Here is a 27,147-nt window from a genome sequence, read left to right as displayed (position 1 = left end):
CTATCCCCTTCACCTCTGTCCACCCCTGCATCTCTCTCTCCCTCTGCCCCCTCTCCTATCCCCTTCACCTCTGTCCACCCCTGCATCTCTCTCTCCCTCTGCCCCCTCTCCTATCCCCTTCACCTCTGTCCACCCCTGCATCTCTCTCTCCCTCTGCCCCCTCTCCTATCCCCTTCACCTCTGTCCACCCCTGTATCTCTCTCTCCCTCTGCCCCCTCTCCTATCCCCTTCACCTCTGTCCACCCCTGCATCTCTCTCTCCCTCTGCCCCCTCTCCTATCCCCTTCACCTCTGTCCACCCCTGTATCTCTCTCTCCCTCTGCCCCCTCTCCTATCCCTTTCACCTCTGTCCACCCCTGCATCTCTCTCTCCCTCTGCCCCCTCTCCTATCCCCTTCACCTCTGTCCACCCCTGTATCTCTCTCTCCCTCTGCCCCCTCTCCTATCCCCTTCACCTCTGTCCACCCCTGCATCTCTCTCTCCCTCTGCCCCCTCTCCTATCCCCTTCACCTCTGTCCACCCCTGCATCTCTCTCTCCCTCTGCCCCCTCTCCTATCCCCTTCACCTCTGTCCACCCCTGTATCTCTCTCTCCCTCTGCCCCCTCTCCTATCCCCTTCACCTCTGTCCACCCCTGCATCTCTCTCTCCCTCTGCCCCCTCTCCTATCCCCTTCACCTCTGTCCACCCCTGCATCTCTCTCTCCCTCTGCCCCCTCTCCTATCCCCTTCACCTCTGTCCACCCCTGCATCTCTCTCTCCCTCTGCCCCCTCTCCTATCCCCTTCACCTCTGTCCACCTGCTGCGTCCCTTTCCCTCCCATTCACCCTCCCTCTTCCTCTCCCTCTATTCAGGACTAGAACATTGTGAGATAAACACGCGGTAGGTAGAATAATGGAATGCTGTGTGGGGAGAGGGGTTAGATTACGAGTAGGTTAAAAAGACAGCACAACATCGAGCGCCACAAAGCCGACACTGGACTGCAGAGATCTATGTTCTACGTCTCTGCAGGGAAAGGGGCTTCTTTCAGGCCTGGACCATTCCAGCAACATGCCCCAACTACCCCTCTGAGGTTGGAGTCAGGGGCTGCAGCAACACCACCCCCCCCCCCCAGCCCTGGCTGTGATCCAGTTAATGGGGGGGGGGGGGAGAGAGGAGGCATATCCCACTGAGGTGAGATCTCAATCTCTCCCATGCATTCCAGAACCTTGTGGCTGTTGCCTTGGTAACCCCAAGTGGAGATGATGGGGAGAGGGATGAGACCCCCCCCCCCCACCACCACCAGCACCCCCCAGTGAAGAGGGGGCAGCAGACACCCAGCTGTCTGAAAGATGACTGCGTCTCCGCTGGGCACCAGCTCGGGGGTCCAGTTACAGTCTCTGGGGAGGGAGAGGGAGGGAGGGGCGGGCTGAGCGGTTGTGAGCCAGGAACAGAGGCAGAGAGAGCAGGGAAGGGATGAGAGGGGGTAGTAGGAAAGGCAGGAGAAGGGAAGTACAGGGAGAGAGGGAGAGGAAGTGGGAGAGACAAAGGAGGGGAAATATAGAGGGGGAAGGGGAAGAGACGGGGAGGATTAAAGGAGAGAGGTATATGGGGAAGCATGAGAATGAGGTACGTGAAGGAGAAGAGGTGAAAGAAGTTGGGAAGGAGGTGAGTTGGAGGGAGAGTGGTACGGGGAGAGGGAGAGGACAGGGAGAAGGGGAAGTGGCGAAGGGGAAGAACAGGGGAGAGCTGTAAGTAGTGTTAGTGGAGAGAGGGAGAGAGAGGGTAAGAGAAGGAGAAGGGAGTGAAGGGGAGGGGAGAGGGTGGGGGAGACAGTGAAGTATAGGGAGGAGGGGGGAAGGGGCAAGAGGAGAGGGGAGGGAGTGGGATTTGGTAGAACAGGGTGAAGGGGAAGTGAAATGACAGGAGCTGATAGGGAGGAGGTGAGGAGGGGAGGAGTAATTGGAGGAAAAATTGTGTACTGAAGTACTGTGAGCAGTTTTGGGCCCCTCATTGAAGAAAGGATGTGCTGGCATTGGAGAGGGTCCAGAGGAGAATCACAGGAATAGTTCCGGGAATGAATGAGTTAATTTATGAGGTGTGTCTGGGTACCTACTGGAGTTTAGAAGAATGAGGGGTAACTCATTAAAACGTATAGAATATCAAAAGCCCTGGACAGAGTAGATATGCAGAGGATGTTTCCAATAATGGGCAAGTCTAGGACCACCAGAATAGATGGACGTTCCTCTGGAACAGAGATGAGGAGTAATCTCTTTAGCCAGAGGATGGTGTGTAATTCATTGTAACAGACGGTTGTGGAAGCCCAGTCATTGGGTAGCTGACATTGACATTCACTTGATTAGTAAAGATGTCTGAGCTTATGGTGAGAAGCCAGGAGAAGGGGTTGAGAGAGAAAATCAAACAGCCATGATGATATGGTGGAGCAGACTCGATGGGCTGAATGACCTGATCTGCTCTTCAGTCTTCTGGTGAGGACAGGGGAGGGAGAGAAGTGGAGATGGAGGGAGAGAGGCAGTTGGGAGCTGGGCTTGGGGACTGGGAAGGGAAGAGGCTGAGGGTGAAGAGCGAGGAGTACGGTGAAGGGGCGAGGAGTCAGACATCATTCCATAAAATGTCAGTCCCACTGATCAGTGTCGATCGTAAGCCTTGAACATTGACTCCTGGGGCAGAGGAATCAGAAGATAGAATGTAGAGGACCCTGCGTTACCTAACAATGGCTCCCTCCCTCCTCCCGGCCCCCAACCTGAGGGCAGATCCCAGGAGCTCCTGCTGCAGGACAAGGAGACAGGGAGCCGAGTGGGCCATTCCCACTCCCCACTCCCCCCTCCCCATCCAACCAGTCGGAGCCACCTACCCCCAGCTTGCCCTTACCCTCTCTGCTCGTCTCCACCTCGGCGTTAAAGTTCTCATAGGAATCCCATCTCATCAAAGGATCGCAGCTGTTGAAATCGACGGAAACCCTCGGGCCGTTCTCCAGGTGCTCCATCCCTGACACCAGTAGCGCACAGGAAGACTCCATGAGAGAGACACATCGGCTGATCCCCAAAACCCACACTCAGCAGGAATAACAACACTCTCACAGTGAGGGGCAGTGTGAGTGTGTGAGATTGTACCCCAGTGAGGGGCAGTGTGTGTGTGTGAGATTGTACCCCAGTGAGGGTCAGTGTGTGTGTGTAAGATTGTACCCCAGTGAGGGTCAGTGTGTGTGTGGGACTGTCCCCCAGTGAGGGGCAGTGTGTGTGTGTGGAACTGTCTCCCAGTGAGGGGCAGTGTGTGTGTGGGACTGTCCCCCAGTGAGGGGCAGTGTGTGTGTGTGGAACTGTCTCCCAGTGAGGGGCAGTGTGTGTGTGGGACTGTCCCCCAGTGAGGGGCAGTGTGTGTGTGTGGGACTGTCCCCCAGTGAGGGTCAGTGTGTGTGTGTGTGTGGGACTGTCCCCCAGTGAGGGTCAGTGTGTGTGTGGGACCGACCCCAGTGAGGGTCAGTGTGTGTGTGGGACTGTCCCCCAGTGAGGGTCAGTGTGTGTGTGTGAGATTGTACCCCAGTGAGAGTCAGTGTGTGTGTGGGACTGTCCCCAAGTGAGGGTCAGTGTGTGTGTGGGACCGTCCCCCAGTGAGGGTCAGTGTGTGTGTGGGACCGTGTCCCAGTGAGGGTCAGTGTGTGTGGGACTGTCCCCCAGTGAGGGTCAGTGTGTGTGGGACCGTCCCCCAGTGAGGGTCAGTGTGTGTGTGGGACCATCACCCAGTGAGGGCCAGTGTGTGTGTTGAACTTTCCCCCATTGAGGGTCAGTGTGTGTGTGGGACCGTCCCCCAGTGAGGGTCAGTGTGTGTGTGGGACCGTGTCCCAGTGAGGGTCAGTGTGTGTAGGACCGTCCTCCAGTGAGGGTCAGTGTGTGTGGGATCATACCCCAGTGAGGGTCAGTGTGTGTGTGGGACCGTCCCCCGGTGAGGGTCAGTGTGTGTGTGGGTATGTCCCACAGTGAGGGTTAGAGTGTGTGGGTCCGTCGCCCAGTTAGGGACAGTGTGTGTGTGTGATCATCCCACAGTGAGGGTCAGTGCGTGTGTGGGACTGTCCCCCAGTGAGAGTCAGTGTGTGTGTAGGTCCATCCCCAGTGAGGGTCAGTGTGTGTGGGACTGTCTCCCAGTGAGGGTCACTGTGTGTGGGATCGTCCCCCCTGAGGGTCAGTGTATGTGTGTGTGTGTGTGTGTGTGTGTGGGACCGTCCCCCAGTGAGGGTCAGTGTGTGTGTGTGGGACCGTCCCCCAGAGAGGGTCAGTGTGTGTGTGGGACTGTCCCCCAGTGAGGGTCAGTGTGTGAGTGGGACAGTCCCCCAGTGAGGGTCAATGTGTGTGTGTGGGGCCGTCCCCCAGAGAGGGTCAGTGTGTGTGGGACCGTCCCCCAGTGAGGGTCAGTGTGTGTTGGTCTGTCCTCCCAGTGAGGGTCATTGTGTGTGGGACCGTTCCCCACTGAGGGTCAGAGTATGTGTGTGGGTCCATCCCCCAGTGAGAGTCAGTGTGAGTGTGGGACCGTCCCCCAGTGAGGGTCAGTGTGAGTGGGGGACTATGCCCCAGTGACGGGCAGTGTGTGTGTGGAGCTGTAACCCAGTGAGGGACAGTGCGTGTGTGGGACTGTCCCTCAGTGAGGGTCAGTGTGTGTGTGTGAGACCGTCCCCTAGTGAGGGTCAGGGTGTGTGTGGGACCGTCCCCCAGTGAGGGTCAGTGTGTGTGTGGGACTATGCCCCAGTGAGGGGCAGTGTGTGTGTGGAGCTGTACCCCAGGGAGGGTCAGTGCGTGTGTGGGACTGTCCCCCAGTGAGGGTCAGTGTGAGTGGGGGACTGTCCCCTAGTGAGGGTCAGTGTGTGTGAGACCGTCCCCCAGTGAGGGTCAGTGTGTGTGTGGGACTGTACTCCAGTGAGGGTCAGTGTGTGTGTGGGTCCATCCCACAGTGAGGGTCAGAGTGTGTGTGGGACCGTCCCCCACTGCGGGTCAGAGTATGTGTGTGGGACCGTACCCCAGTGAGGGTCAGTGTGAGCGGGGGACTGTCCCCCAGTGAGGGTCAGTGTGAGTGTGGGACTATGCCCCAGTGAGGGGTAGTGTGTGTGTGGGGCTGCCCCCAGTAAGGATCAGTGTGTGTGTGGGTCCATTCCACAGTGAGGGTCAGTGTGTGTGTGGGTCTGGCCCCCAGTGAGAGTCAGTGTGTGTGGAACTGCCTCCCAGTGAGGGTCAGTGTGTGTGTGGGTCCATCCCCCAGTGAGGGTCAGTGTGTGTGTGTGTGTCTGAGACCGTCACCCAGTGAGAGTCAGAGTGTGTGTGTGGGACTGTCCCCCGGTGAGGGTCAGTGTGTGTGAGGGTCCATCCCTCAGTGAGGGCCAGTGTGTGTGTAGGACCGTCCCCCAGTGAGGGCCAGTGTGTGTGTGGGTCCATCCCCCAGTAAGGGTCAGGGTGTGCGTGGGACCGTCCCCCACTGAGGGTCAGAGTATGTGTGTGGGACCGTCCCCCAGTTAGAGACAGTGTGAGTGTGGGACAGTCCCCCAGAGAGGGTCAGTGTGAGTGGGGGACTGTCCCACTGTGAGGGGTAGTGTGTGTGTGCGGTTGTCCCCCAGTAAGGGTCAGTGTGTGAATGGGACTGTCCCCCAGTGAGGGTCAGTGTGTGTGTGGGTCTATGCCCCAGTGAGGGGCAGTGTGTGTGTGTGGCTGTCCCACAGTGAGGGTCAGTGAGTGTGTGGGACTGTCCCTCAGTGAGGGTCAGTGTGTGTGTGTCCATCCCCCAGTGAGGGTCAGCGAGTGTGTGGGAGTGTCCCCCAGTGAGGGTCAGTGTGTGTGTGTGGGACCATCCCCCAGAGAGGGTCAGTGTGAGTGGGGGACTGTCCCCCAGTGAGGGTCAGTGAGTGTGTGTGAGACCATAGCCCAGTGAGGGTCAGAGTGTGTGGGATCGTCACTGAGTGAGGGTCACTGTGTGTGTGAGACCGTCCCCCAGTGAGGGTCAGTGTGTGTGTGGGATCGTCTACCAGTGGGGGTCAGTGTGTGTGTGGGACTGCCCCCAGTGAGGGTCAGTGTGTGTGTGGGTCCGTGCCCCAGTGAGGGTCAGTGGATGTGTGTGACTGTCCCCCAGTGAGGGTGAGTGTGTGTGTGTGACCATCCCCCAGTGAGGGTCACTGCGTGCATGAGATCGTCTACCAGTGAGGGTTAGTGTGTGTGTGGGACTGTCCCCCAGTGGGAGTCAGTGTGAGTGAGGGACTGTCCCCCAGTGAGGGTCAGTGTGTGTGTGGGACTGTCCCCCAGTGAGGGTGAATGTGTGTGGGACCGTCCCACACTGAGGGTCAGAGTATGTGTGTGGGTCCGTCCCCCAGTGAGGGTCAGTGTGAGTGGGGGATTGTCCCCCAGTGAGGGTCACTGTGTGTGTGAGACCGTCCCCTAGTGAGGGTCACTGCGTGCATGAGATCGTCTACCAGTGGGGGTCAGTGTGTGTGTGGGACTGCCCCCAGTGAGGGTCAGTGTGTGTGTGGGTCCGTGCCCCAGTGAGGGTGAGTGTGTGTGTGGGACAATCCCCCAGTGAGGGTTAGTGTGTGTGTGGGACTGTCCCCCAGTGAGAGTCAGTGTGAGTGGGGGACTGTCCCCCAGTGAGGGTCAGTGTGTGTGTGGGACTGTCCCCCAGTGAGAGTCAGTGTGAGTGGGGGACTGTCCCCCAGTGAGGGTCAGTGTGTGTGTGGGACTGTCCCCCAGTGAGGGTGAATGTGTGTGGGACTGTCCCCCAGTGAGGGTCAGTGTGTGTGTGGGACTATGCCCCAGTGAGGGGCAGTGTGTGTGTGGAGCTGTACCCCAGTGAGGGTCAGTGTGTGTGTGGGACTATGCCCCAGTGAGGGGCAGTGTGTGTGTGCAGCTGTACCCCAGTGAGGGTCAGTGTGTGTGTGTGAGACCGTCCCACAGTGAGGGTCAGTGTGTGTGTGGGACTGTCCCCCAGTGAGGGTCAGTATGTGTGGGACCGTCCCCAGTGAGGGTCTGTGTGAGTGGGGGACTGTCCCCCAGTGAGCGTCAGTGCGTGTGTGGGACTGTCCCACAGTGAGGGTCAGTGTGTGTGAGGGTCCATCCCCCAGTGAGGGTCAGTGTATGTGTGTGACCGTCCCCCAGTGAGGGTCAGTGTGTGTGTGGGACTGTCCCCCAGTGAGGGTGAATGTGTGTGTGGGTCCATCCCCCAGTGAGGGTCAGTGTGTGTGTGGGACCGTCCCCCAGGGAGGGTCAGTGTGTGTGTGTGTGTGTGAGACCATCGCCCAGTGAGGGTCAGAGTGTGTGGGATCGTCACTGAGTGAGGGTCACTGTGTGTGTGAGACCGTCCCCCAGTGAGGGTCAGTGTGTGTGTGGGTCTGTCCCCCAGTGAGGGTCAGTGTGTGTGTGGGAATGCCCCCAGTGAGGGTCAGTGTGTGTGTGGGTCCGTGCCCCAGTGAGGGTCAGTGGATGTGTGGGACTGTCCCCCAGTGAGGGTGAGTGTGTGTGTGGGACCATCCCCCAGTGAGGGTTAGTGTGTGTGGGGGACTGTCCCCCAGTGAGAGTCAGTGTGAGTGGGGGACTGTCCCCCAGTGAGGGTCAGTGTGTGTGTGGGACTGTCCCCCAGTGAGGGTGAATGTGTGTGGGACCGTCCCACACTGAGGGTCAGAGTATGTGTGTGGGACCGTCCCCCAGTGAGGGTCAGTGTGAGTGGGGGACTGTCCCCCAGTGAGGGTCACTGTGTGTGTGAGACCATCCCCCAGTGAGGATCAGTGTGTGTGTGTGGGATCGTCACTGAGTGAGGGTCACTGCGTGCATGAGACCGTCTACCAGTGGGGGTCAGTGGGCGTGTGGGACTGTCCACCAGTGAGGGTCAGTGTGTGTGTGGGACCATCCCCCAGTGAGGGTCAGTGAGTGTGTGTGGGACCATCCCCCAGTGAGGGTCAGTGAGTGTGTGGGACTGTCCCCCAGTGAGGGTCAGTGTGTGTGTGTGGGACCATCCCCCAGTGAGGGTCAGTGAGTGTGTGGGACCATCCCCCAGTGAGGGTCAGTGTGTGTGTGTGGGACCATCCCCCAGAGAGGGTCAGTGTGTGTGTGGGACAGTCCCCCAGTGAGGGTAAGTGTGTGTGTGGGAGTGTCCCCCAGTGAGGGTCAGTGTGTGTGTGGGTCCATCCCCCAGTGAGGGTCAGTGAGTGTGGGACTGTCCCACATTGAGGGTCAGTGTGTGTGTGGGACTATGCCCCAGTGAGGGGTAGTGTGTGTGTGGGGCTGTCCCCCAGTGTGGGTCAGTGAGTGTGTGTGAGACCATCCCCCAGTGAGGGTCAGTGTGTGTGTGGGACCGTCCCACAGTGAGGGTCAGTGTGTGTGTGTGTGTGTGTGTGTGTGTGTGTGTGTGTGTGTGTGTGTGTGTGTGTGTGTGTGTGTGTGTGTGTGTGTGTGGGACCGTCCCGCAGTGAGTGTCAGTCTGTGTGTGGGACTGTCCCCCAGTGAGAGTCAGTGTGTGTGGAACTGTCTCCCAGTGAGGGTCAGTCTGTGTGGGACTGTCCCCCAGTGAGGGTCAGTGTGTGTGTGGGTCCTTTCCCCAGTGAGGGTAAGTGTGTGTGTGGGACTGTCCCCCAGTGAGGGTCAGAGTGTGTGTGTGTGTGTGTGTGAGACCATCCCCCAGTGAGGGTCAGCGTGTGTGTGGGACCGTCCCCCAGTGAGGGTCAGTGTGTGAGTGGGCCTGTCCCCCAGTGAGGGTCAGTGTGTGTGGGACCGTCTCCCAGTGAGGGTCAGTGTGTGTGGGACCGTCCCCCACTGAGGGTCAGTGTGTGCGAGTGTCTGTGTGTGGGACCGTCCCCCAGAGAGGGTCAGTGTGTGTGTGGGACCGTCCCACAGTAAGGGTCAGTGTGTGTGTGTGTGTGTGGGACCGTCCCCCAGTGAGGGTCAGTGTGTGAGTGGGCCTGTCCCCCAGTGAGGGTCAGTGTGTGTGTGTCTGAGACCATCCCACAGTGAGGGTCAGTGTGTGTGTGGGACTGTCCCCCAGTGACCATCAGTGTGTGTGGGACCGTCCGCTAGTGAGAGTCAGTGTAGGTGAGTGGGACCGTCCCCCAGTGAGGGTCAGTGTGTGTGTGGGTCTGTCCCCAGTGAGGGTCAGTGTGTGTGGGACTGTCTCCCAGTGAGGGTCAGAGTGTGTGGGACCGTCCCCCACTGAGGGTCAGTGTGTGCGAGTGTCTGTGTGTGGGACCGTCCCCCAGAGAGGGTCAGTGTGTGTGTGGGACCGTCCCACAGTAAGGGTCAGTGTGTGTGTGTGTGTGTGGGACCGTCCCCCAGTGAGGGTCAGTGTGTGAGTGGGACTGTCCCCCAGTGAGGGTCAGTGTGTGTGTGTCTGAGACCATCCCCCAGTGAGGGTCAGTGTGTGTGTGGGACTGTCCCCCAGTGACAGTCAGTGTGTGTGGGACCGTCCGCTAGTGAGGGTCAGTGTGAGTGTGGGTCTGTCCCCAGTGAGGGTCAGTGTGTGTGGGACCGTCTCCCAGTGAGGGTCAGTGTGTTTGGGACCGTCTCCCACTGAGGGTCAGTGTGTGTGTGTGTGTGTGTGTGTGTGTGTGTGTGTGTGTGTGTGTGTGTGTGTGTGTGTGTGTGGGACCGTCCCCCAGTGAAGGTCAGTGTGTGTGTGGGTCTGTCCCCCAGTGAGAGTCAGTGTGTGTGGAACTGTCTCCCAGTGAGGGTCAGTGTGTGTGTGGGACCGTCCCCCAGTGAGGATCAGTGTGTGTGTGTGGGATCGTCACTGAGTGAGGGTCACTGCGTGCATGAGACCGTCTATCAGTGGGGGTCAGTGGGCGTGTGGGACTGTCCACCAGTGAGGGTCAGTGTGTGTGTGGGACCATCCCCCAGTGAGGGTCAGTGAGTGTGTGTGGGACCATCCCCCAGTGAGGGTCAGTGAGTGTGTGGGACTGTCCCCCAGTGAGGGTCAGTGTGTGTGTGTGGGACCATCCCCCAGTGAGGGTCAGTGAGTGTGTGGGACCATCCCCCAGAGAGGGTCAGTGTGTGTGTGGGACAGTCCCCCAGTGAGGGTAAGTGTGTGTGTGGGACTGTCCCCCAGTGAGGGTCAGTGTGTGTGTGGGTCCATCCCCCAGTGAGGGTCAGTGAGTGTGGGACTGTCCCACAGTGAGGGTCAGTGTGTGTGTGGGACTATGCCCCAGTGAGGGGTAGTGTGTGTGTGGGGCTGTCCCCCAGTGTGGGTCAGTGAGTGTGTGTGAGACCACCCCCAGTGAGGGTCAGTGTGTGTGTGGGACCGTCCCACAGTGAGGGTCAGTGTGTGTGTGTGTGTGTGTGTGTGTGTGTGTGTGTGTGTGTGTGTGTGTGTGTGTGTGTGTGGGACCGTCCCGCAGTGAGTGTCAGTGTGTGTGTGGGACTGTCCCCCAGTGAGAGTCAGTGTGTGTGGAACTGTCTCCAAGTGAGGGTCAGTCTGTGTGGGACCGTCCCCCACTGAGGGTCAGTGTGTGTGTGTGTGTGTGTGTGTGTGTGTGTGTGTGTGTGTGTGTGTGTGTGCGTGTGTGGGACCGTCCCGCAGTGAGTGTCAGTGTGTGTGTGGGACCGTCCCACAGTGAGGGTCAGTGTGTATGTGGGTCCATCCCCCAGTGAGGGTAAGTGTGTGTGTGGGACTGTCCCCCAGTGAGGGTCAGTGTGTGTGTGGGACCATCCCCCCGTGAGTGTAAGTGTGTGTTGGACTGTCCCCCAGTGAGGTTCAGAGTGTGTGTGTGTGTGTGAGACCATCCCCCAGTGAGGGTCAGCGTGTGTGTGGGAGTGTCCCCCAGTGAGGGTCACTGTGTGTGTGAGACCGTCCCCCAGTGAGGGTCAGTGTGTGTGTGGGTCTGTCCCCCAGTGAGGGTCAGTGTGTGTGTGGGAATGCCCCCAGTGAGGGTCAGTGTGTGTGTGGGTCCGTGCCCCAGTGAGGGTCAGTGGATGTGTGGGACTGTCCCCCAGTGAGGGTGAGTGTGTGTGTGGGACCATCCCCCAGTGAGGGTTAGTGTGTGTGGGGGACTGTCCCCCAGTGAGAGTCAGTGTGAGTGGGGGACTGTCCCCCAGTGAGGGTCAGTGTGTGTGTGGGACTGTCCCCCAGTGAGGGTGAATGTGTGTGGGACCGTCCCACACTGAGGGTCAGAGTATGTGTGTGGGACCGTCCCCCAGTGAGGGTCAGTGTGAGTGGGGGACTGTCCCCCAGTGAGGGTCACTGTGTGTGTGAGACCATCCCCCAGTGAGGATCAGTGTGTGTGTGTGGGATCGTCACTGAGTGAGGGTCACTGCGTGCATGAGACCGTCTACCAGTGGGGGTCAGTGGGCGTGTGGGACTGTCCACCAGTGAGGGTCAGTGTGTGTGTGGGACCATCCCCCAGTGAGGGTCAGTGAGTGTGTGTGGGACCATCCCCCAGTGAGGGTCAGTGAGTGTGTGGGACTGTCCCCCAGTGAGGGTCAGTGTGTGTGTGTGGGACCATCCCCCAGTGAGGGTCAGTGAGTGTGTGGGACCATCCCCCAGTGAGGGTCAGTGTGTGTGTGTGGGACCATCCCCCAGAGAGGGTCAGTGTGTGTGTGGGACAGTCCCCCAGTGAGGGTAAGTGTGTGTGTGGGAGTGTCCCCCAGTGAGGGTCAGTGTGTGTGTGGGTCCATCCCCCAGTGAGGGTCAGTGAGTGTGGGACTGTCCCACATTGAGGGTCAGTGTGTGTGTGGGACTATGCCCCAGTGAGGGGTAGTGTGTGTGTGGGGCTGTCCCCCAGTGTGGGTCAGTGAGTGTGTGTGAGACCATCCCCCAGTGAGGGTCAGTGTGTGTGTGGGACCGTCCCACAGTGAGGGTCAGTGTGTGTGTGTGTGTGTGTGTGTGTGTGTGTGTGTGTGTGTGTGTGTGTGTGTGTGTGTGTGTGTGTGTGTGTGTGTGGGACCGTCCCGCAGTGAGTGTCAGTCTGTGTGTGGGACTGTCCCCCAGTGAGAGTCAGTGTGTGTGGAACTGTCTCCCAGTGAGGGTCAGTCTGTGTGGGACTGTCCCCCAGTGAGGGTCAGTGTGTGTGTGGGTCCTTTCCCCAGTGAGGGTAAGTGTGTGTGTGGGACTGTCCCCCAGTGAGGGTCAGAGTGTGTGTGTGTGTGTGTGTGAGACCATCCCCCAGTGAGGGTCAGCGTGTGTGTGGGACCGTCCCCCAGTGAGGGTCAGTGTGTGAGTGGGCCTGTCCCCCAGTGAGGGTCAGTGTGTGTGGGACCGTCTCCCAGTGAGGGTCAGTGTGTGTGGGACCGTCCCCCACTGAGGGTCAGTGTGTGCGAGTGTCTGTGTGTGGGACCGTCCCCCAGAGAGGGTCAGTGTGTGTGTGGGACCGTCCCACAGTAAGGGTCAGTGTGTGTGTGTGTGTGTGGGACCGTCCCCCAGTGAGGGTCAGTGTGTGAGTGGGCCTGTCCCCCAGTGAGGGTCAGTGTGTGTGTGTCTGAGACCATCCCACAGTGAGGGTCAGTGTGTGTGTGGGACTGTCCCCCAGTGACCATCAGTGTGTGTGGGACCGTCCGCTAGTGAGAGTCAGTGTAGGTGAGTGGGACCGTCCCCCAGTGAGGGTCAGTGTGTGTGTGGGTCTGTCCCCAGTGAGGGTCAGTGTGTGTGGGACTGTCTCCCAGTGAGGGTCAGAGTGTGTGGGACCGTCCCCCACTGAGGGTCAGTGTGTGCGAGTGTCTGTGTGTGGGACCGTCCCCCAGAGAGGGTCAGTGTGTGTGTGGGACCGTCCCACAGTAAGGGTCAGTGTGTGTGTGTGTGTGTGGGACCGTCCCCCAGTGAGGGTCAGTGTGTGAGTGGGACTGTCCCCCAGTGAGGGTCAGTGTGTGTGTGTCTGAGACCATCCCCCAGTGAGGGTCAGTGTGTGTGTGGGACTGTCCCCCAGTGACAGTCAGTGTGTGTGGGACCGTCCGCTAGTGAGGGTCAGTGTGAGTGTGGGTCTGTCCCCAGTGAGGGTCAGTGTGTGTGGGACCGTCTCCCAGTGAGGGTCAGTGTGTTTGGGACCGTCTCCCACTGAGGGTCAGTGTGTGTGTGTGTGTGTGTGTGTGTGTGTGTGTGTGTGTGTGTGTGTGTGTGTGTGGGACCGTCCCCCAGTGAAGGTCAGTGTGTGTGTGGGTCTGTCCCCCAGTGAGAGTCAGTGTGTGTGGAACTGTCTCCCAGTGAGGGTCAGTGTGTGTGTGGGACCGTCCCCCAGTGAGGATCAGTGTGTGTGTGTGGGATCGTCACTGAGTGAGGGTCACTGCGTGCATGAGACCGTCTATCAGTGGGGGTCAGTGGGCGTGTGGGACTGTCCACCAGTGAGGGTCAGTGTGTGTGTGGGACCATCCCCCAGTGAGGGTCAGTGAGTGTGTGTGGGACCATCCCCCAGTGAGGGTCAGTGAGTGTGTGGGACTGTCCCCCAGTGAGGGTCAGTGTGTGTGTGTGGGACCATCCCCCAGTGAGGGTCAGTGAGTGTGTGGGACCATCCCCCAGAGAGGGTCAGTGTGTGTGTGGGACAGTCCCCCAGTGAGGGTAAGTGTGTGTGTGGGACTGTCCCCCAGTGAGGGTCAGTGTGTGTGTGGGTCCATCCCCCAGTGAGGGTCAGTGAGTGTGGGACTGTCCCACAGTGAGGGTCAGTGTGTGTGTGGGACTATGCCCCAGTGAGGGGTAGTGTGTGTGTGGGGCTGTCCCCCAGTGTGGGTCAGTGAGTGTGTGTGAGACCACCCCCAGTGAGGGTCAGTGTGTGTGTGGGACCGTCCCACAGTGAGGGTCAGTGTGTGTGTGTGTGTGTGTGTGTGTGTGTGTGTGTGTGTGTGTGTGTGTGTGTGTGTGTGTGTGTGTGTGTGTGTGTGTGTGGGACCGTCCCGCAGTGAGTGTCAGTGTGTGTGTGGGACTGTCCCCCAGTGAGAGTCAGTGTGTGTGGAACTGTCTCCAAGTGAGGGTCAGTCTGTGTGGGACCGTCCCCCACTGAGGGTCAGTGTGTGTGTGTGTGTGTGTGTGTGTGTGTGTGTGTGTGTGTGTGTGTGTGTGTGCGTGTGTGGGACCGTCCCGCAGTGAGTGTCAGTGTGTGTGTGGGACCGTCCCACAGTGAGGGTCAGTGTGTATGTGGGTCCATCCCCCAGTGAGGGTAAGTGTGTGTGTGGGACTGTCCCCCAGTGAGGGTCAGTGTGTGTGTGGGACCATCCCCCCGTGAGTGTAAGTGTGTGTTGGACTGTCCCCCAGTGAGGTTCAGAGTGTGTGTGTGTGTGTGAGACCATCCCCCAGTGAGGGTCAGCGTGTGTGTGGGAGTGTCCCCCAGTGAGGGTCAGTGTGTGTGGGACCGTCCCCCACTGAGGGTCAGTGCATGCGAGTGGGACAGTCTCCCAGTGAGGGTCAGTGTGTGTGTGTGGGACCGTCCCCCAGTGAGGGTCAGTGTGTGAGTGGGACAGACCCCAGTGAGGGTCCGTGTGTGTGTGTCTGAGACCATCCCCCACTGCGGGTCAGAGTATGTGTGTGGGACCGTACCCCAGTGAGGGTCAGTGTGTGTGTGGGACTGTCCCCCAGTGAGGGTCAGTGTGTGTGTGGGACCAACCCCCAGAGAGGGTCAGTGTGTGTGTGGTACTGTCCCCCAGTGAGGGTCAGTGAGTGTGTGTGAGACCATCGCCCAGTGAGGGTCAGAGTGTGTGGGATCGTCACGGTGTGAGGGTCACAGTGTGTGTGGGGCTGTCCCACAGTGAGGGTCAGTGAGTGTGTGGGACTGTCCCCTAGTGAGGGTCAGTGTGTGTGTGTGTGTGTGTGTGTGTGTGTGTGTGTGTGTGTGTGTGTGTGTGTGTGTGTGTGTGTGTGTGTGAGAGACCATCCCCCAGTGAGAGTCAGTGTGTGTCTGTGGGACTGTCCCCCTTGAGGGTCAGTGTGTGTGTGGGTCCATCCCCCAGTGAGGGTCAGTGTGTGTGAGGGACTGTACCCCAGTGAGGATCAGTGTGTGTGTGTGTGTGGGACCGTCCCCCAGTGAGGGTCAGTGTGTGAGTGGGACTGTCCCCCAGTGAGGGTCAGTGTGTGTGTGTCTGAGACCATCCCCCAGTGAGGGTCAGTGTGTGTGTGGGACTGTCCCCCAGTGACAGTCAGTGTGTGTGGGACCGTCCGCTAGTGAGGGTCATTGTGTGAGTGGGTCTGTCCCCAGTGAGGGTCAGTGTGTGTGGGACCGTCTCCCAGTGAGGGTCAGTGTGTTTGGGACCGTCTCCCACTGAGGGTCAGTGTGTGCGTGTGTGTGTGTGTGTGTGTGTGTGTGGGACCGTCCCCCAGTGAAGGTCAGTGTGTGTGTGGGTCTGTCCCCCAGTGAGAGTCAGTGTGTGTGGAACTGTCTCCCAGTGAGGGTCAGTGTGTGTGTGGGACCGTCCCCCAGTGAGGATCAGTGTGTGTGTGTGGGATCGTCACTGAGTGAGGGTCACTGCGTGCATGAGACCGTCTACCAGTGGGGGTCAGTGGGCGTGTGGGACTGTCCACCAGTGAGGGTCAGTGTGTGTGTGGGTCCATCCCCCAGTGAGGGTCAGTCTGTGTGTGTGGGACCAACCCGCAGTGAGGGTCAGTGAGTGTGTGTGGGACCATCCCCCAGTGAGGGTCAGTGTGTCTGTGTGGGACCATTCCCCAGTGAGGGTCAGTGAGTGTGTGGGACCATCCCCCAGTGAGATTCAGTGTGTGTGTGTGGGACCATCCCCCAGAGAGGGTCAGTGTGTGTGTGGGACAGTCCCCCAGTGAGGGTCAGTGTGTGTGTGGGTCCATCCCCCAGAGAGGTTCAGTGTGTGTGTGGGACAGTCCCCCAGTGAGGGTCAGTGAGTGTGTGGGACTGTCCCCCAGTGAGGGTCAGTGTGTGTGTGTGAGACAGTCCCCCGGTGAGGGTCAGTGTGTGTGGGACTGGGACTGTCTCCCAGTGAGGATGAGTGTGTGTGTGGGTCCATCCCACAGTGAGGGTAAGTGTGTGTGTGGGACTGTCCCCCAGTGAGGGTCAGTGTGTGTGTGGGTCCTTTCCCCAGTGAGGGTAAGTGTGTGTGTGGGACTGTCCCCCAGTGAGGGTCAGAGTGTGTGTGTGTGTGTGTGTGTGTGTGAGACCATCCCCCAGTGAGGGTCAGCGTGTGTGTGGGACCGTCCCCCAGTGAGGGTCAGTGTGTGAGTGGGCCTGTCCCCCAGTGAGGGTCAGTGTGTGTGTGTCTGAGACCATCCCACAGTGAGGGTCAGTGTGTGTGTGGGACTGTCCCCCAGTGACCGTCAGTGTGTGTGGGACCGTCCGCCAGTGGGAGTCAGTGTAGGTGAGTGGGACCGTCCACCAGTGAGGGTCAGTGTGTGTGTGGGTCTGTCCCCAGTGAGGGTCAGTGTGTGTGGGACTGTCTCCCAGTGAGGGTCAGTGTGTGTGGGACCGTCCCCCACTGAGGGTCAGTGTGTGCGAGTGTCTGTGTGTGGGACCGTCCCCCAGAGAGGGTCAGTGTGTGTGTGGGACCGTCCCACAGTAAGGGTCAGTGTGTGTGTGTGTGTGTGTGGGACCGTCCCCCAGTGAGGGTCAGTGTGTGAGTGGGACTGTCCCCCAGTGAGGGTCAGTGTGTGTGTGTCTGAGACCATTCCCCAGTGAGGGTCAGTGTGTGTGTGGGACTGTCCCCCAGTGACAGTCAGTGTGTGTGGGACCGTCCGCTAGTGAGGGTCAGTGTGTGTGTGGGTCTGTCCCCAGTGAGGGTCAGTGTGTGTGGGACCGTCTCCCAGTGAGGGTCAGTGTGTTTGGGACCGTCTCCCACTGAGGGTCAGTGTGTGTGTGTGTTTGTGTGTGTGTGTGTGTGGGACCGTCCCCCAGTGAAGGTCAGTGTGTGTGTGGGTCTGTCCCCCAGTGAGAGTCAGTGTGTGTGGAACTGTCTCCCAGTGAGGGTCAGTGTGTGTGTGGGACCGTCCCCCAGTGAGGATCAGTGTGTGTGTGTGGGATCGTCACTGAGTGAGGGTCACTGCGTGCATGAGACCGTCTACCAGTGGGGGTCAGTGTGTTTGGGACCGTCTCCCACTGAGGGTCAGTGTGTGTGTGTGTGTGTGTGTGTGTGTGTGTGTGTGTGTGGGACCGTCCCCCAGTGAAGGTCAGTGTGTGTGTGGGTCTGTCCCCCAGTGAGAGTCAGTGTGTGTGGAACTGTCTCCTAGTGAGGGTCAGTGTCTGTGTGGGACCGTACCCCAGTGAGGATCAGTGTGTGCGTGTGGGATCGTCACTGAGTGAGGGTCACTGCGTGCATGAGACCGTCTACCAGTGGGGGTCAGTGGGCGTGTGGGACTGTCCACCAGTGAGGGTCAGTGTGTGTGTGGGACCATCCCCCAGTGAGGGTCAGTGAGTGTGTGTGGGACCATCCCCCAGTGAGGGTCAGTGAGTGTGTGGGACTGTCCCCCAGTGAGGGTCAGTGTGTGTGTGTGGGACCATCCCCCAGTGAAGGTCAGTGAGTGTGTGGGACCATCCCCCAGTGAGGGTCAGTGTGTGTGTGTGGGACCATCCCCCAGAGAGGGTCAGTGTGTGTGTGGGACAGTCCCCCAGTGAGGGTAAGTGTGTGTGTGGGACTGTCCCCCAGTGAGGGTCAGTGTGTGTGTGGGTCCATCCCCCAGTGAGGGTCAGTGAGTGTGGGACTGTCCCCCAGTGAAGGTCAGTGTGTGTGTGGGTCTGTCCCCCAGTGAGAGTCAGTGTGTGTGTGGGACCATCCCACAGTGAGGGTCAGCGTGTGTGTGGGACTGTCCCCCGGTGAGGGTCAGTGTGTGTGTGGGACCATCCCCCAGAGAGGGTCAGTGTGTGTGTGGTACTGTCCCCCAGTGAGGGTCAGTGAGTGTGTGTGAGACCATCGCCCAGTGAGGGTCAGAGTGTGTGGGATCGTCACTGTGTGAGGGTCACAGTGTGTGTGGGGCTGTCCCACAGTGAGGGTCAGTGAGTGTGTGGGACTGTCCCCTAGTGAGGGTCAGTGTGTGTGTGTGTGTGTGTGTGTGTGTGTGTGTGTGTGTGTGTGTGTGTGTGTGTGTGTGTGTGTGTGTGTGAGAGAGACCGTCCCCCAGTGAGGGTCAGCGTGTGTGTGGGACCGTCTCCCAGTGAGGGTCAGTGTGTTTGGGACCGTCTCCCACTGAGGGTCAGTGTGTGTGTGTGTGTGTGTGTGTGTGTGTGTGTGTGGGACCGTCCCCCAGTGAAGGTCAGTGTGTGTGTGGGTCTGTCCCCCAGTGAGAGTCAGTGTGTGTGGAACTGTCTCCCAGTGAGGGTCAGTGTGTGTGTGGGACCGTCCCCCAGTGAGGATCAGTGTGTGTGTGTGGGATCGTCACTGAGTGAGGGTCACTGCGTGCATGAGACCGTCTACCAGTGGGGGTCAGTGGGCGTGTGGGACTGTCCACCAGTGAGGGTCAGTGTGTGTGTGGGACCATCCCCCAGTGAGGGTCAGTGAGTGTGTGTGGGACCATCCCCCAGTGAGGGTCAGTGAGTGTGTGTGGGACCGTCTCCCAGTGAGGGTCAGTGAGTGTGTGTGGGACCGTCTCCCACTGAGGGTCAGTGTGTGTGTGTGTGTGTGTGTGTGTGTGTGTGTGTGTGTGTGTGTGTGTGTGTGTGTGGGACCGTCCCCCAGTGAAGGTCAGTGTGTGTGTGGGTCTGTCCCCCAGTGAGGGTCAGTGTGTGTGTGGGTCCATCCCCCAGTGAGGGTCAGTGTGTCTGTGTGGGACCATCCCCCAGTGAGGGTCAGTGAGTGTGTGGGACAGTCCCCCAGTGAGGGTCAGTGTGTGTGTGGGTCCATCCCCCAGTGAGGGTCAGTGAGTGTGTGGGACTGTCCCCCAGTGAGGGTCAGTGTGTGTGTGTGAGACAGTCCCCCAGTGAGGGTCAGTGGTCAGTGTGTGTGTGGGACTGGGACTGTCTCCCAGTGAGGATGAGTGTGTGTGTGGGTCCATCCCACAGTGAGGGTAAGTGTGTGTGTGGGACTGTCCCCCAGTGAGGGTCAGTGTGTGTGTGGGTCCTTTCCCCAGTGAGGGTAAGTGTGTGTGTGGGACTGTCCCCCAGTGAGGGTCAGAGTGTGTGTGTGTGTGTGTGTGTGTGTGTGTGAGACCATCCCCCAGTGAGGGTCAGCGTGTGTGTGGGACCGTCCCCCAGTGAGGGTCAGTGTGTGAGTGGGCCTGTCCCCCAGTGAGGGTCAGTGTGTGTGTGTCTGAGACCATCCCACAGTGAGGGTCAGTGTGTGTGTGGGACTGTCCCCCAGTGACAGTCAGTGTGTGTGGGACCGTCCGCTAGTGAGAGTCAGTGTAGGTGAGTGGGACCGTCCCCCAGTGAGGGTCAGTGTGTGTGTGGGTCTGTCCCCAGTGAGGGTCAGTGTGTGTGGGACTGTCTCCCAGTGAGGGTCAGTGTGTGTGGGACCGTCCCCCACTGAGGGTCAGTGTGTGCGAGTGTCTGTGTGTGGGACCGTCCCCCAGAGAGGGTCAGTGTGTGTGTGGGACCGTCCCACAGTAAGGGTCAGTGTGTGTGTGTGTGTGTGTGTGTGTGTGTGTGTGTGTGTGTGTGTGTGTGTGTGTGTGTGTGTGTGTGTGTGTGTGTGTGTGAGAGAGACCGTCCCCCAGTGAGGGTCAGCGTGTGTGTGGGACCGTCTCCCAGTGAGGGTCAGTGTGTTTGGGACCGTCTCCCACTGAGGGTCAGTGTGTGTGTGTGTGTGTGTGTGTGTGTGTGTGTGTGGGACCGTCCCCCAGTGAAGGTCAGTGTGTGTGTGGGTCTGTCCCCCAGTGAGAGTCAGTGTGTGTGGAACTGTCTCCCAGTGAGGGTCAGTGTGTGTGTGGGACCGTCCCCCAGTGAGGATCAGTGTGTGTGTGTGGGATCGTCACTGAGTGAGGGTCACTGCGTGCATGAGACCGTCTACCAGTGGGGGTCAGTGGGCGTGTGGGACTGTCCACCAGTGAGGGTCAGTGTGTGTGTGGGACCATCCCCCAGTGAGGGTCAGTGAGTGTGTGTGGGACCATCCCCCAGTGAGGGTCAGTGAGTGTGTGTGGGACCGTCTCCCAGTGAGGGTCAGTGTGTTTGGGACCGTCTCCCACTGAGGGTCAGTGTGTGTGTGTGTGTGTGTGTGTGTGTGTGTGTGTGTGTGTGTGTGTGTGTGTGTGTGTGTGTGGGACCGTCCCCCAGTGAAGGTCAGTGTGTGTGTGGGTCTGTCCCCCAGTGAGGGTCAGTGTGTGTGTGGGTCCATCCCCCAGTGAGGGTCAGTGTGTCTGTGTGGGACCATCCCCCAGTGAGTGTCAGTGAGTGTGTGGGACCATCCCCCAGTGAGATTCAGTGTGTGTGTGTGGGACCATCCCCCAGAGAGGGTCAGTGTGTGTGTGGGACAGTCCCCCAGTGAGGGTCAGTGTGTGTGTGGGTCCATCCCCCAGTGAGGGTCAGTGAGTGTGTGGGACTGTCCCCCAGTGAGGGTCAGTGTGTGTGTGTGAGACAGTCCCCCAGTGAGGGTCAGTGTGTGTGTGGGACTGGGACTGTCTCCCAGTGAGGATGAGTGTGTGTGTGGGTCCATCCCACAGTGAGGGTAAGTGTGTGTGTGGGACTGTCCCCCAGTGAGGGTCAGTGTGTGTGTGGGTCCTTTCCCCAGTGAGGGTAAGTGTGTGTGTGGGACTGTCCCCCAGTGAGGGTCAGAGTGTGTGTGTGTGTGTGTGTGTGTGTGTGTGTGTGAGACCATCCCCCAGTGAGGGTCAGCGTGTGTGTGGGACCGTCCCCCAGTGAGGGTCAGTGTGTGAGTGGGCCTGTCCCCCAGTGAGGGTCAGTGTGTGTGTGTCTGAGACCATCCCACAGTGAGGGTCAGTGTGTGTGTGGGACTGTCCCCCAGTGACAGTCAGTGTGTGTGGGACCGTCCGCTAGTGAGAGTCAGTGTAGGTGAGTGGGACCGTCCCCCAGTGAGGGTCAGTGTGTGTGTGGGTCTGTCCCCAGTGAGTGTGTGTGGGACTGTCTCCCAGTGAGGGTCAGTGTGTGTGGGACCGTCCCCCACTGAGGGTCAGTGTGTGCGAGTGTCTGTGTGTGGGACCGTCCCCCAGAGAGGGTCAGTGTGTGTGTGGGACAGTCCCACAGTAAGGGTCAGTGTGTGTGTGTGTGTGTGGGACCGTCCCCCAGTGAGGGTCAGTGTGTGAGTGGGACTGTCCCCCAGTGAGGGTCAGTGTGTGTGTGTCTGAGACCATCCCCCAGTGAGGGTCAGTGTGTGTGGAACTGTCTCCCAGTGAGGGTCAGTGTCTGTGTGGGACCGTACCCCAGTGAGGATCAGTGTGTGCGTGTGGGATCGTCACTGAGTGAGGGTCACTGCGTGCATGAGACCGTCTACCAGTGGGGGTCAGTGGGCGTGTGGGACTGTCCACCAGTGAGGGTCAGTGTGTGTGTGGGACCATCCCCCAGTGAGGGTCAGTGAGTGTGTGTGGGACCATCCCCCAGTGAGGGTCAGTGAGTGTGTGGGACTGTCCCCCAGTGAGGGTCAGTGTGTGTGTGTGGGACCATCCCCCAGTGAAGGTCAGTGAGTGTGTGGGACCATCCCCCAGTGAGGGTCAGTGTGTGTGTGTGGGACCATCCCCCAGAGAGGGTCAGTGTGTGTGTGGGACAGTCCCCCAGTGAGGGTAAGTGTGTGTGTGGGACTGTCCCCCAGTGAGGGTCAGTGTGTGTGTGGGTCCATCCCCCAGTGAGGGTCAGTGAGTGTGGGACTGTCCCCCAGTGAAGGTCAGTGTGTGTGTGGGTCTGTCCCCCAGTGAGAGTCAGTGTGTGTGTGTCTGAGACCATCCCCCACTGCGGGTCAGAGTATGTGTGTGGGACCGTCCCCCAGTGAGGGTCAGTGTGTGTGTGGGACCGTCCCACAGTGAGGGTCAGCGTGTGTGTGGGACTGTCCCCCGGTGAGGGTCAGTGTGTGTGTGGGACCATCCCCCAGAGAGGGTCAGTGTGTGTGTGGTACTGTCCCCCAGTGAGGGTCAGTGAGTGTGTGTGAGACCATCGCCCAGTGAGGGTCAGAGTGTGTGGGATCGTCACTGTGTGAGGGTCACAGTGTGTGTGGGGCTGTCCCACAGTGAGGGTCAGTGTGTGTGTGTGTGTGTGTGTGTGTGTGTGTGTGTGTGTGTGAGAGAGACCGTCCCCCAGTGAGGGTCAGCGTGTGTGTGGGACCGTCTCCCAGTGAGGGTCAGTGTGTTTGGGACCGTCTCCCACTGAGGGTCAGTGTGTGTGTGTGTGTGTGTGTGTGTGTGTGTGTGTGTGGGACCGTCCCCCAGTGAAGGTCAGTGTGTGTGTGGGTCTGTCCCCCAGTGAGAGTCAGTGTGTGTGGAACTGTCTCCCAGTGAGGGTCAGTGTGTGTGTGGGACCGTCCCCCAGTGAGGATCAGTGTGTGTGTGTGGGATCGTCACTGAGTGAGGGTCACTGCGTGCATGAGACCGTCTACCAGTGGGGGTCAGTGGGCGTGTGGGACTGTCCACCAGTGAGGGTCAGTGTGTGTGTGGGACCGTCCCACAGTGAGGGTCAGCGTGTGTGTGGGACTGTCCCCCGGTGAGGGTCAGTGTGTGTGTGGGACCATCCCCCAGAGAGGGTCAGTGTGTGTGTGGTACTGTCCCCCAGTGAGGGTCAGTGAGTGTGTGTGAGACCATCGCCCAGTGAGGGTCAGAGTGTGTGGGATCGTCACTGTGTGAGGGTCACAGTGTGTGTGGGGCTGTCCCACAGTGAGGGTCAGTGTGTGTGTGTGTGTGTGTGTGTGTGTGTGTGTGTGTGTGTGTGTGAGAGAGACCGTCCCCCAGTGAGGGTCAGCGTGTGTGTGGGACCGTCTCCCAGTGAGGGTCAGTGTGTTTGGGACCGTCTCCCACTGAGGGTCAGTGTGTGTGTGTGTGTGTGTGTGTGTGTGTGTGTGTGTGGGACCGTCCCCCAGTGAAGGTCAGTGTGTGTGTGGGTCTGTCCCCCAGTGAGAGTCAGTGTGTGTGGAACTGTCTCCCAGTGAGGGTCAGTGTGTGTGTGGGACCGTCCCCCAGTGAGGATCAGTGTGTGTGTGTGGGATCGTCACTGAGTGAGGGTCACTGCGTGCATGAGACCGTCTACCAGTGGGGGTCAGTGGGCGTGTGGGACTGTCCACCAGTGAGGGTCAGTGTGTGTGTGGGACCATCCCCCAGTGAGGGTCAGTGAGTGTGTGTGGGACCATCCCCCAGTGAGGGTCAGTGAGTGTGTGTGGGACCGTCTCCCAGTGAGGGTCAGTGTGTTTGGGACCGTCTCCCACTGAGGGTCAGTGTGTGTGTGTGTGTGTGTGTGTGTGTGTGTGTGTGTGTGTGTGTGTGTGGGACCGTCCCCCAGTGAAGGTCAGTGTGTGTGTGGGTCTGTCCCCCAGTGAGGGTCAGTGTGTGTGTGGGTCCATCCCCCAGTGAGGGTCAGTGTGTCTGTGTGGGACCATCCCCCAGTGAGGGTCAGTGAGTGTGTGGGACCATCCCCCAGTGAGATTCAGTGTGTGTGTGTGGGACCATCCCCCAGAGAGGGTCAGTGTGTGTGTGGGACAGTCCCCCAGTGAGGGTCAGTGTGTGTGTGGGTCCATCCCCCAGTGAGGGTCAGTGAGTGTGTGGGACTGTCCCCCAGTGAGGGTCAGTGTGTGTGTGTGAGACAGTCCCCCAGTGAGGGTCAGTGTGTGTGTGGGACTGGGACTGTCTCCCAGTGAGGATGAGTGTGTGTGTGGGTCCATCCCACAGTGAGGGTAAGTGTGTGTGTGGGACTGTCCCCCAGTGAGGGTCAGTGTGTGTGTGGGTCCTTTCCCCAGTGAGGGTAAGTGTGTGTGTGGGACTGTCCCCCAGTGAGGGTCAGAGTGTGTGTGTGTGTGTGTGTGTGAGACCATCCCCCAGTGAGGGTCAGCGTGTGTGTGGGACCGTCCCCCAGTGAGGGTCAGTGTGTGAGTGGGCCTGTCCCCCAGTGAGGGTCAGTGTGTGTGTGTCTGAGACCATCCCACAGTGAGGGTCAGTGTGTGTGTGGGACTGTCCCCCAGTGACAGTCAGTGTGTGTGGGACCGTCCGCTAGTGAGAGTCAGTGTAGGTGAGTGGGACCGTCCCCCAGTGAGGGTCAGTGTGTGTGTGGGTCTGTCCCCAGTGAGGGTCAGTGTGTGTGGGACTGTCTCCCAGTGAGGGTCAGTGTGTGTGGGACCGTCCCCCAGAGAGGGTCAGTGTGTGTGTGGGACCGTCCCACAGTAAGGGTCAGTGTGTGTGTGTGTGTGTGGGACCGTCCCCCAGTGAGGGTCAGTGTGTGAGTGGGACTGTCCCCCAGTGAGGGTCAGTGTGTGTGTGTCTGAGACCATCCCCCAGTGAGGGTCAGTGTGTGTGTGGGACTGTCCCCCAGTGACAGTCAGTGTGTGTGGGACCGTCCGCTAGTGAGGGTCAGTGTGTGTGTGGGTCTGTCCCCAGTGAGGGTCAGTGTGTGTGGGACCGTCTCCCAGTGAGGGTCAGTGTGTTTGGGACCGTCTCCCACTGAGGGTCAGTGTGTGTGTGTGTGTGTGTGTGTGTGTGTGTGTGTGTGTGTGTGTGTGTGTGTGTGTGTGTGTGGGACCGTCCCCCAGTGAAGGTTTGTGTGTGTGTGGGTCTGTCCCCCAGTGAGAGTCAGTGTGTGTGGAACTGTCTCCCAGTGAGGGTCAGTGTGTGTGTGGGACCGTCCCCCAGTGAGGATCAGTGTGTGTGTGTGGGATCGTCACTGAGTGAGGGTCACTGCGTGCATGAGACCGTCTACCAGTGGGGGTCAGTGGGCGTGTGGGACTGTCCACCAGTGAGGGTCAGTGAGTGTGTGGGACCATCCCCCAGTGAGGGTCAGTGAGTGTGTGTGGGACCGTCTCCCAGTGAGGGTCAGTGTGTTTGGGACCGTCTCAAACTGAGGGTCAGTGTGTGTGTGTGTGTGTGTGTGTGTGTGTGTGTGTGTGTGTGTGTGTGAGAGAGACCGTCCCCCAGTGAGGGTCAGCGTGTGTGTGGGACCGTCTCCCAGTGAGGGTCAGTGTGTTTGGGACCGTCTCCCACTGAGGGTCAGTGTGTGTGTGTGTGTGTGTGTGTGTGTGTGTGTGTGTGGGACCGTCCCCCAGTGAAGGTCAGTGTGTGTGTGGGTCTGTCCCCCAGTGAGAGTCAGTGTGTGTGGAACTGTCTCCCAGTGAGGGTCAGTGTGTGTGTGGGACCGTCCCCCAGTGAGGATCAGTGTGTGTGTGTGGGATCGTCACTGAGTGAGGGTCACTGCGTGCATGAGACCGTCTACCAGTGGGGGTCAGTGGGCGTGTGGGACTGTCCACCAGTGAGGGTCAGTGTGTGTGTGGGACCATCCCCCAGTGAGGGTCAGTGAGTGTGTGTGGGACCATCCCCCAGTGAGGGTCAGTGAGTGTGTGTGGGACCGTCTCCCAGTGAGGGTCAGTGTGTTTGGGACCGTCTCCCACTGAGGGTCAGTGTGTGTGTGTGTGTGTGTGTGTGTGTGTGTGTGTGTGTGTGTGTGTGGGACCGTCCCCCAGTGAAGGTCAGTGTGTGTGTGGGTCTGTCCCCCAGTGAGGGTCAGTGTGTGTGTGGGTCCATCCCCCAGTGAGGGTCAGTGTGTCTGTGTGGGACCATCCCCCAGTGAGGGTCAGTGAGTGTGTGGGACCATCCCCCAGTGAGATTCAGTGTGTGTGTGTGGGACCATCCCCCAGAGAGGGTCAGTGTGTGTGTGGGACAGTCCCCCAGTGAGGGTCAGTGTGTGTGTGGGTCCATCCCCCAGTGAGGGTCAGTGAGTGTGTGGGACTGTCCCCCAGTGAGGGTCAGTGTGTGTGTGTGAGACAGTCCCCCAGTGAGGGTCAGTGTGTGTGTGGGACTGGGACTGTCTCCCAGTGAGGATGAGTGTGTGTGTGGGTCCATCCCACAGTGAGGGTAAGTGTGTGTGTGGGACTGTCCCCCAGTGAGGGTCAGTGTGTGTGTGGGTCCTTTCCCCAGTGAGGGTAAGTGTGTGTGTGGGACTGTCCCCCAGTGAGGGTCAGAGTGTGTGTGTGTGTGTGTGTGTGAGACCATCCCCCAGTGAGGGTCAGCGTGTGTGTGGGACCGTCCCCCAGTGAGGGTCAGTGTGTGAGTGGGCCTGTCCCCCAGTGAGGGTCAGTGTGTGTGTGTCTGAGACCATCCCACAGTGAGGGTCAGTGTGTGTGTGGGACTGTCCCCCAGTGACAGTCAGTGTGTGTGGGACCGTCCGCTAGTGAGAGTCAGTGTAGGTGAGTGGGACCGTCCCCCAGTGAGGGTCAGTGTGTGTGTGGGTCTGTCCCCAGTGAGGGTCAGTGTGTGTGGGACTGTCTCCCAGTGAGGGTCAGTGTGTGTGGGACCGTCCCCCAGAGAGGGTCAGTGTGTGTGTGGGACCGTCCCACAGTAAGGGTCAGTGTGTGTGTGTGTGTGTGGGACCGTCCCCCAGTGAGGGTCAGTGTGTGAGTGGGACTGTCCCCCAGTGAGGGTCAGTGTGTGTGTGTCTGAGACCATCCCCCAGTGAGGGTCAGTGTGTGTGTGGGACTGTCCCCCAGTGACAGTCAGTGTGTGTGGGACCGTCCGCTAGTGAGGGTCAGTGTGTGTGTGGGTCTGTCCCCAGTGAGGGTCAGTGTGTGTGGGACCGTCTCCCAGTGAGGGTCAGTGTGTTTGGGACCGTCTCCCACTGAGGGTCAGTGTGTGTGTGTGTGTGTGTGTGTGTGTGTGTGTGTGTGTGTGTGTGTGTGTGTGTGTGTGGGACCGTCCCCCAGTGAAGGTTTGTGTGTGTGTGGGTCTGTCCCCCAGTGAGAGTCAGTGTGTGTGGAACTGTCTCCCAGTGAGGGTCAGTGTGTGTGTGGGACCGTCCCCCAGTGAGGATCAGTGTGTGTGTGTGGGATCGTCACTGAGTGAGGGTCACTGCGTGCATGAGACCGTCTACCAGTGGGGGTCAGTGGGCGTGTGGGACTGTCCACCAGTGAGGGTCAGTGAGTGTGTGGGACCATCCCCCAGTGAGGGTCAGTGAGTGTGTGTGGGACCGTCTCCCAGTGAGGGTCAGTGTGTTTGGGACCGTCTCAAACTGAGGGTCAGTGTGTGTGTGTGTGTGTGTGTGTGTGTGTGTGTGTGTGTGTGTGTGTGTGTGTGTGTGTGTGGGACCGTCCCCCAGTGAAGGTCAGTGTGTGTGTGGGACCATCCTCCAGTGAGGGTCAGTGAGTGTGTGTGGGACCATCCCCCAGTGAGGGTCAGTGAGTGTGTGTGGGACCATCCCCCAGTGAGGGTCAGTGT

At 59.5% G+C, this 27,147-nt stretch overlaps 1 protein-coding gene across 21 annotated transcripts in view; it reads right to left on the bottom strand.

Moving 5' to 3' along the window:
• LOC132392916 (tensin-1-like) overlaps positions 1-27,147 on the bottom strand; it is a 389,673-nt gene that overhangs the window by 148,932 nt on the left and 213,594 nt on the right. For 20 of the 21 annotated variants that reach the window (XM_059967484.1, XM_059967486.1, XM_059967485.1 and 17 more), the window contains one exon: positions 2,866-2,982. The exons of the other annotated variant lie outside the window; for it this stretch is intronic. In XM_059967484.1, the coding sequence (XP_059823467.1) occupies positions 2,866-2,982 (117 nt within the window). The remainder of the gene's footprint in view (positions 1-2,865; positions 2,983-27,147) is intronic. 21 annotated transcript variants of the gene reach the window in all.

Source organism: Hypanus sabinus, chromosome 4 (assembly GCF_030144855.1).
Source record: "Hypanus sabinus isolate sHypSab1 chromosome 4, sHypSab1.hap1, whole genome shotgun sequence".
Classification (NCBI taxonomy): Eukaryota; Metazoa; Chordata; class Chondrichthyes; order Myliobatiformes; family Dasyatidae; genus Hypanus; species Hypanus sabinus.
The sequence above is the reverse complement of the archived record's forward strand: the minus strand, read 5'-3'. Positions and strand labels throughout refer to the sequence as shown.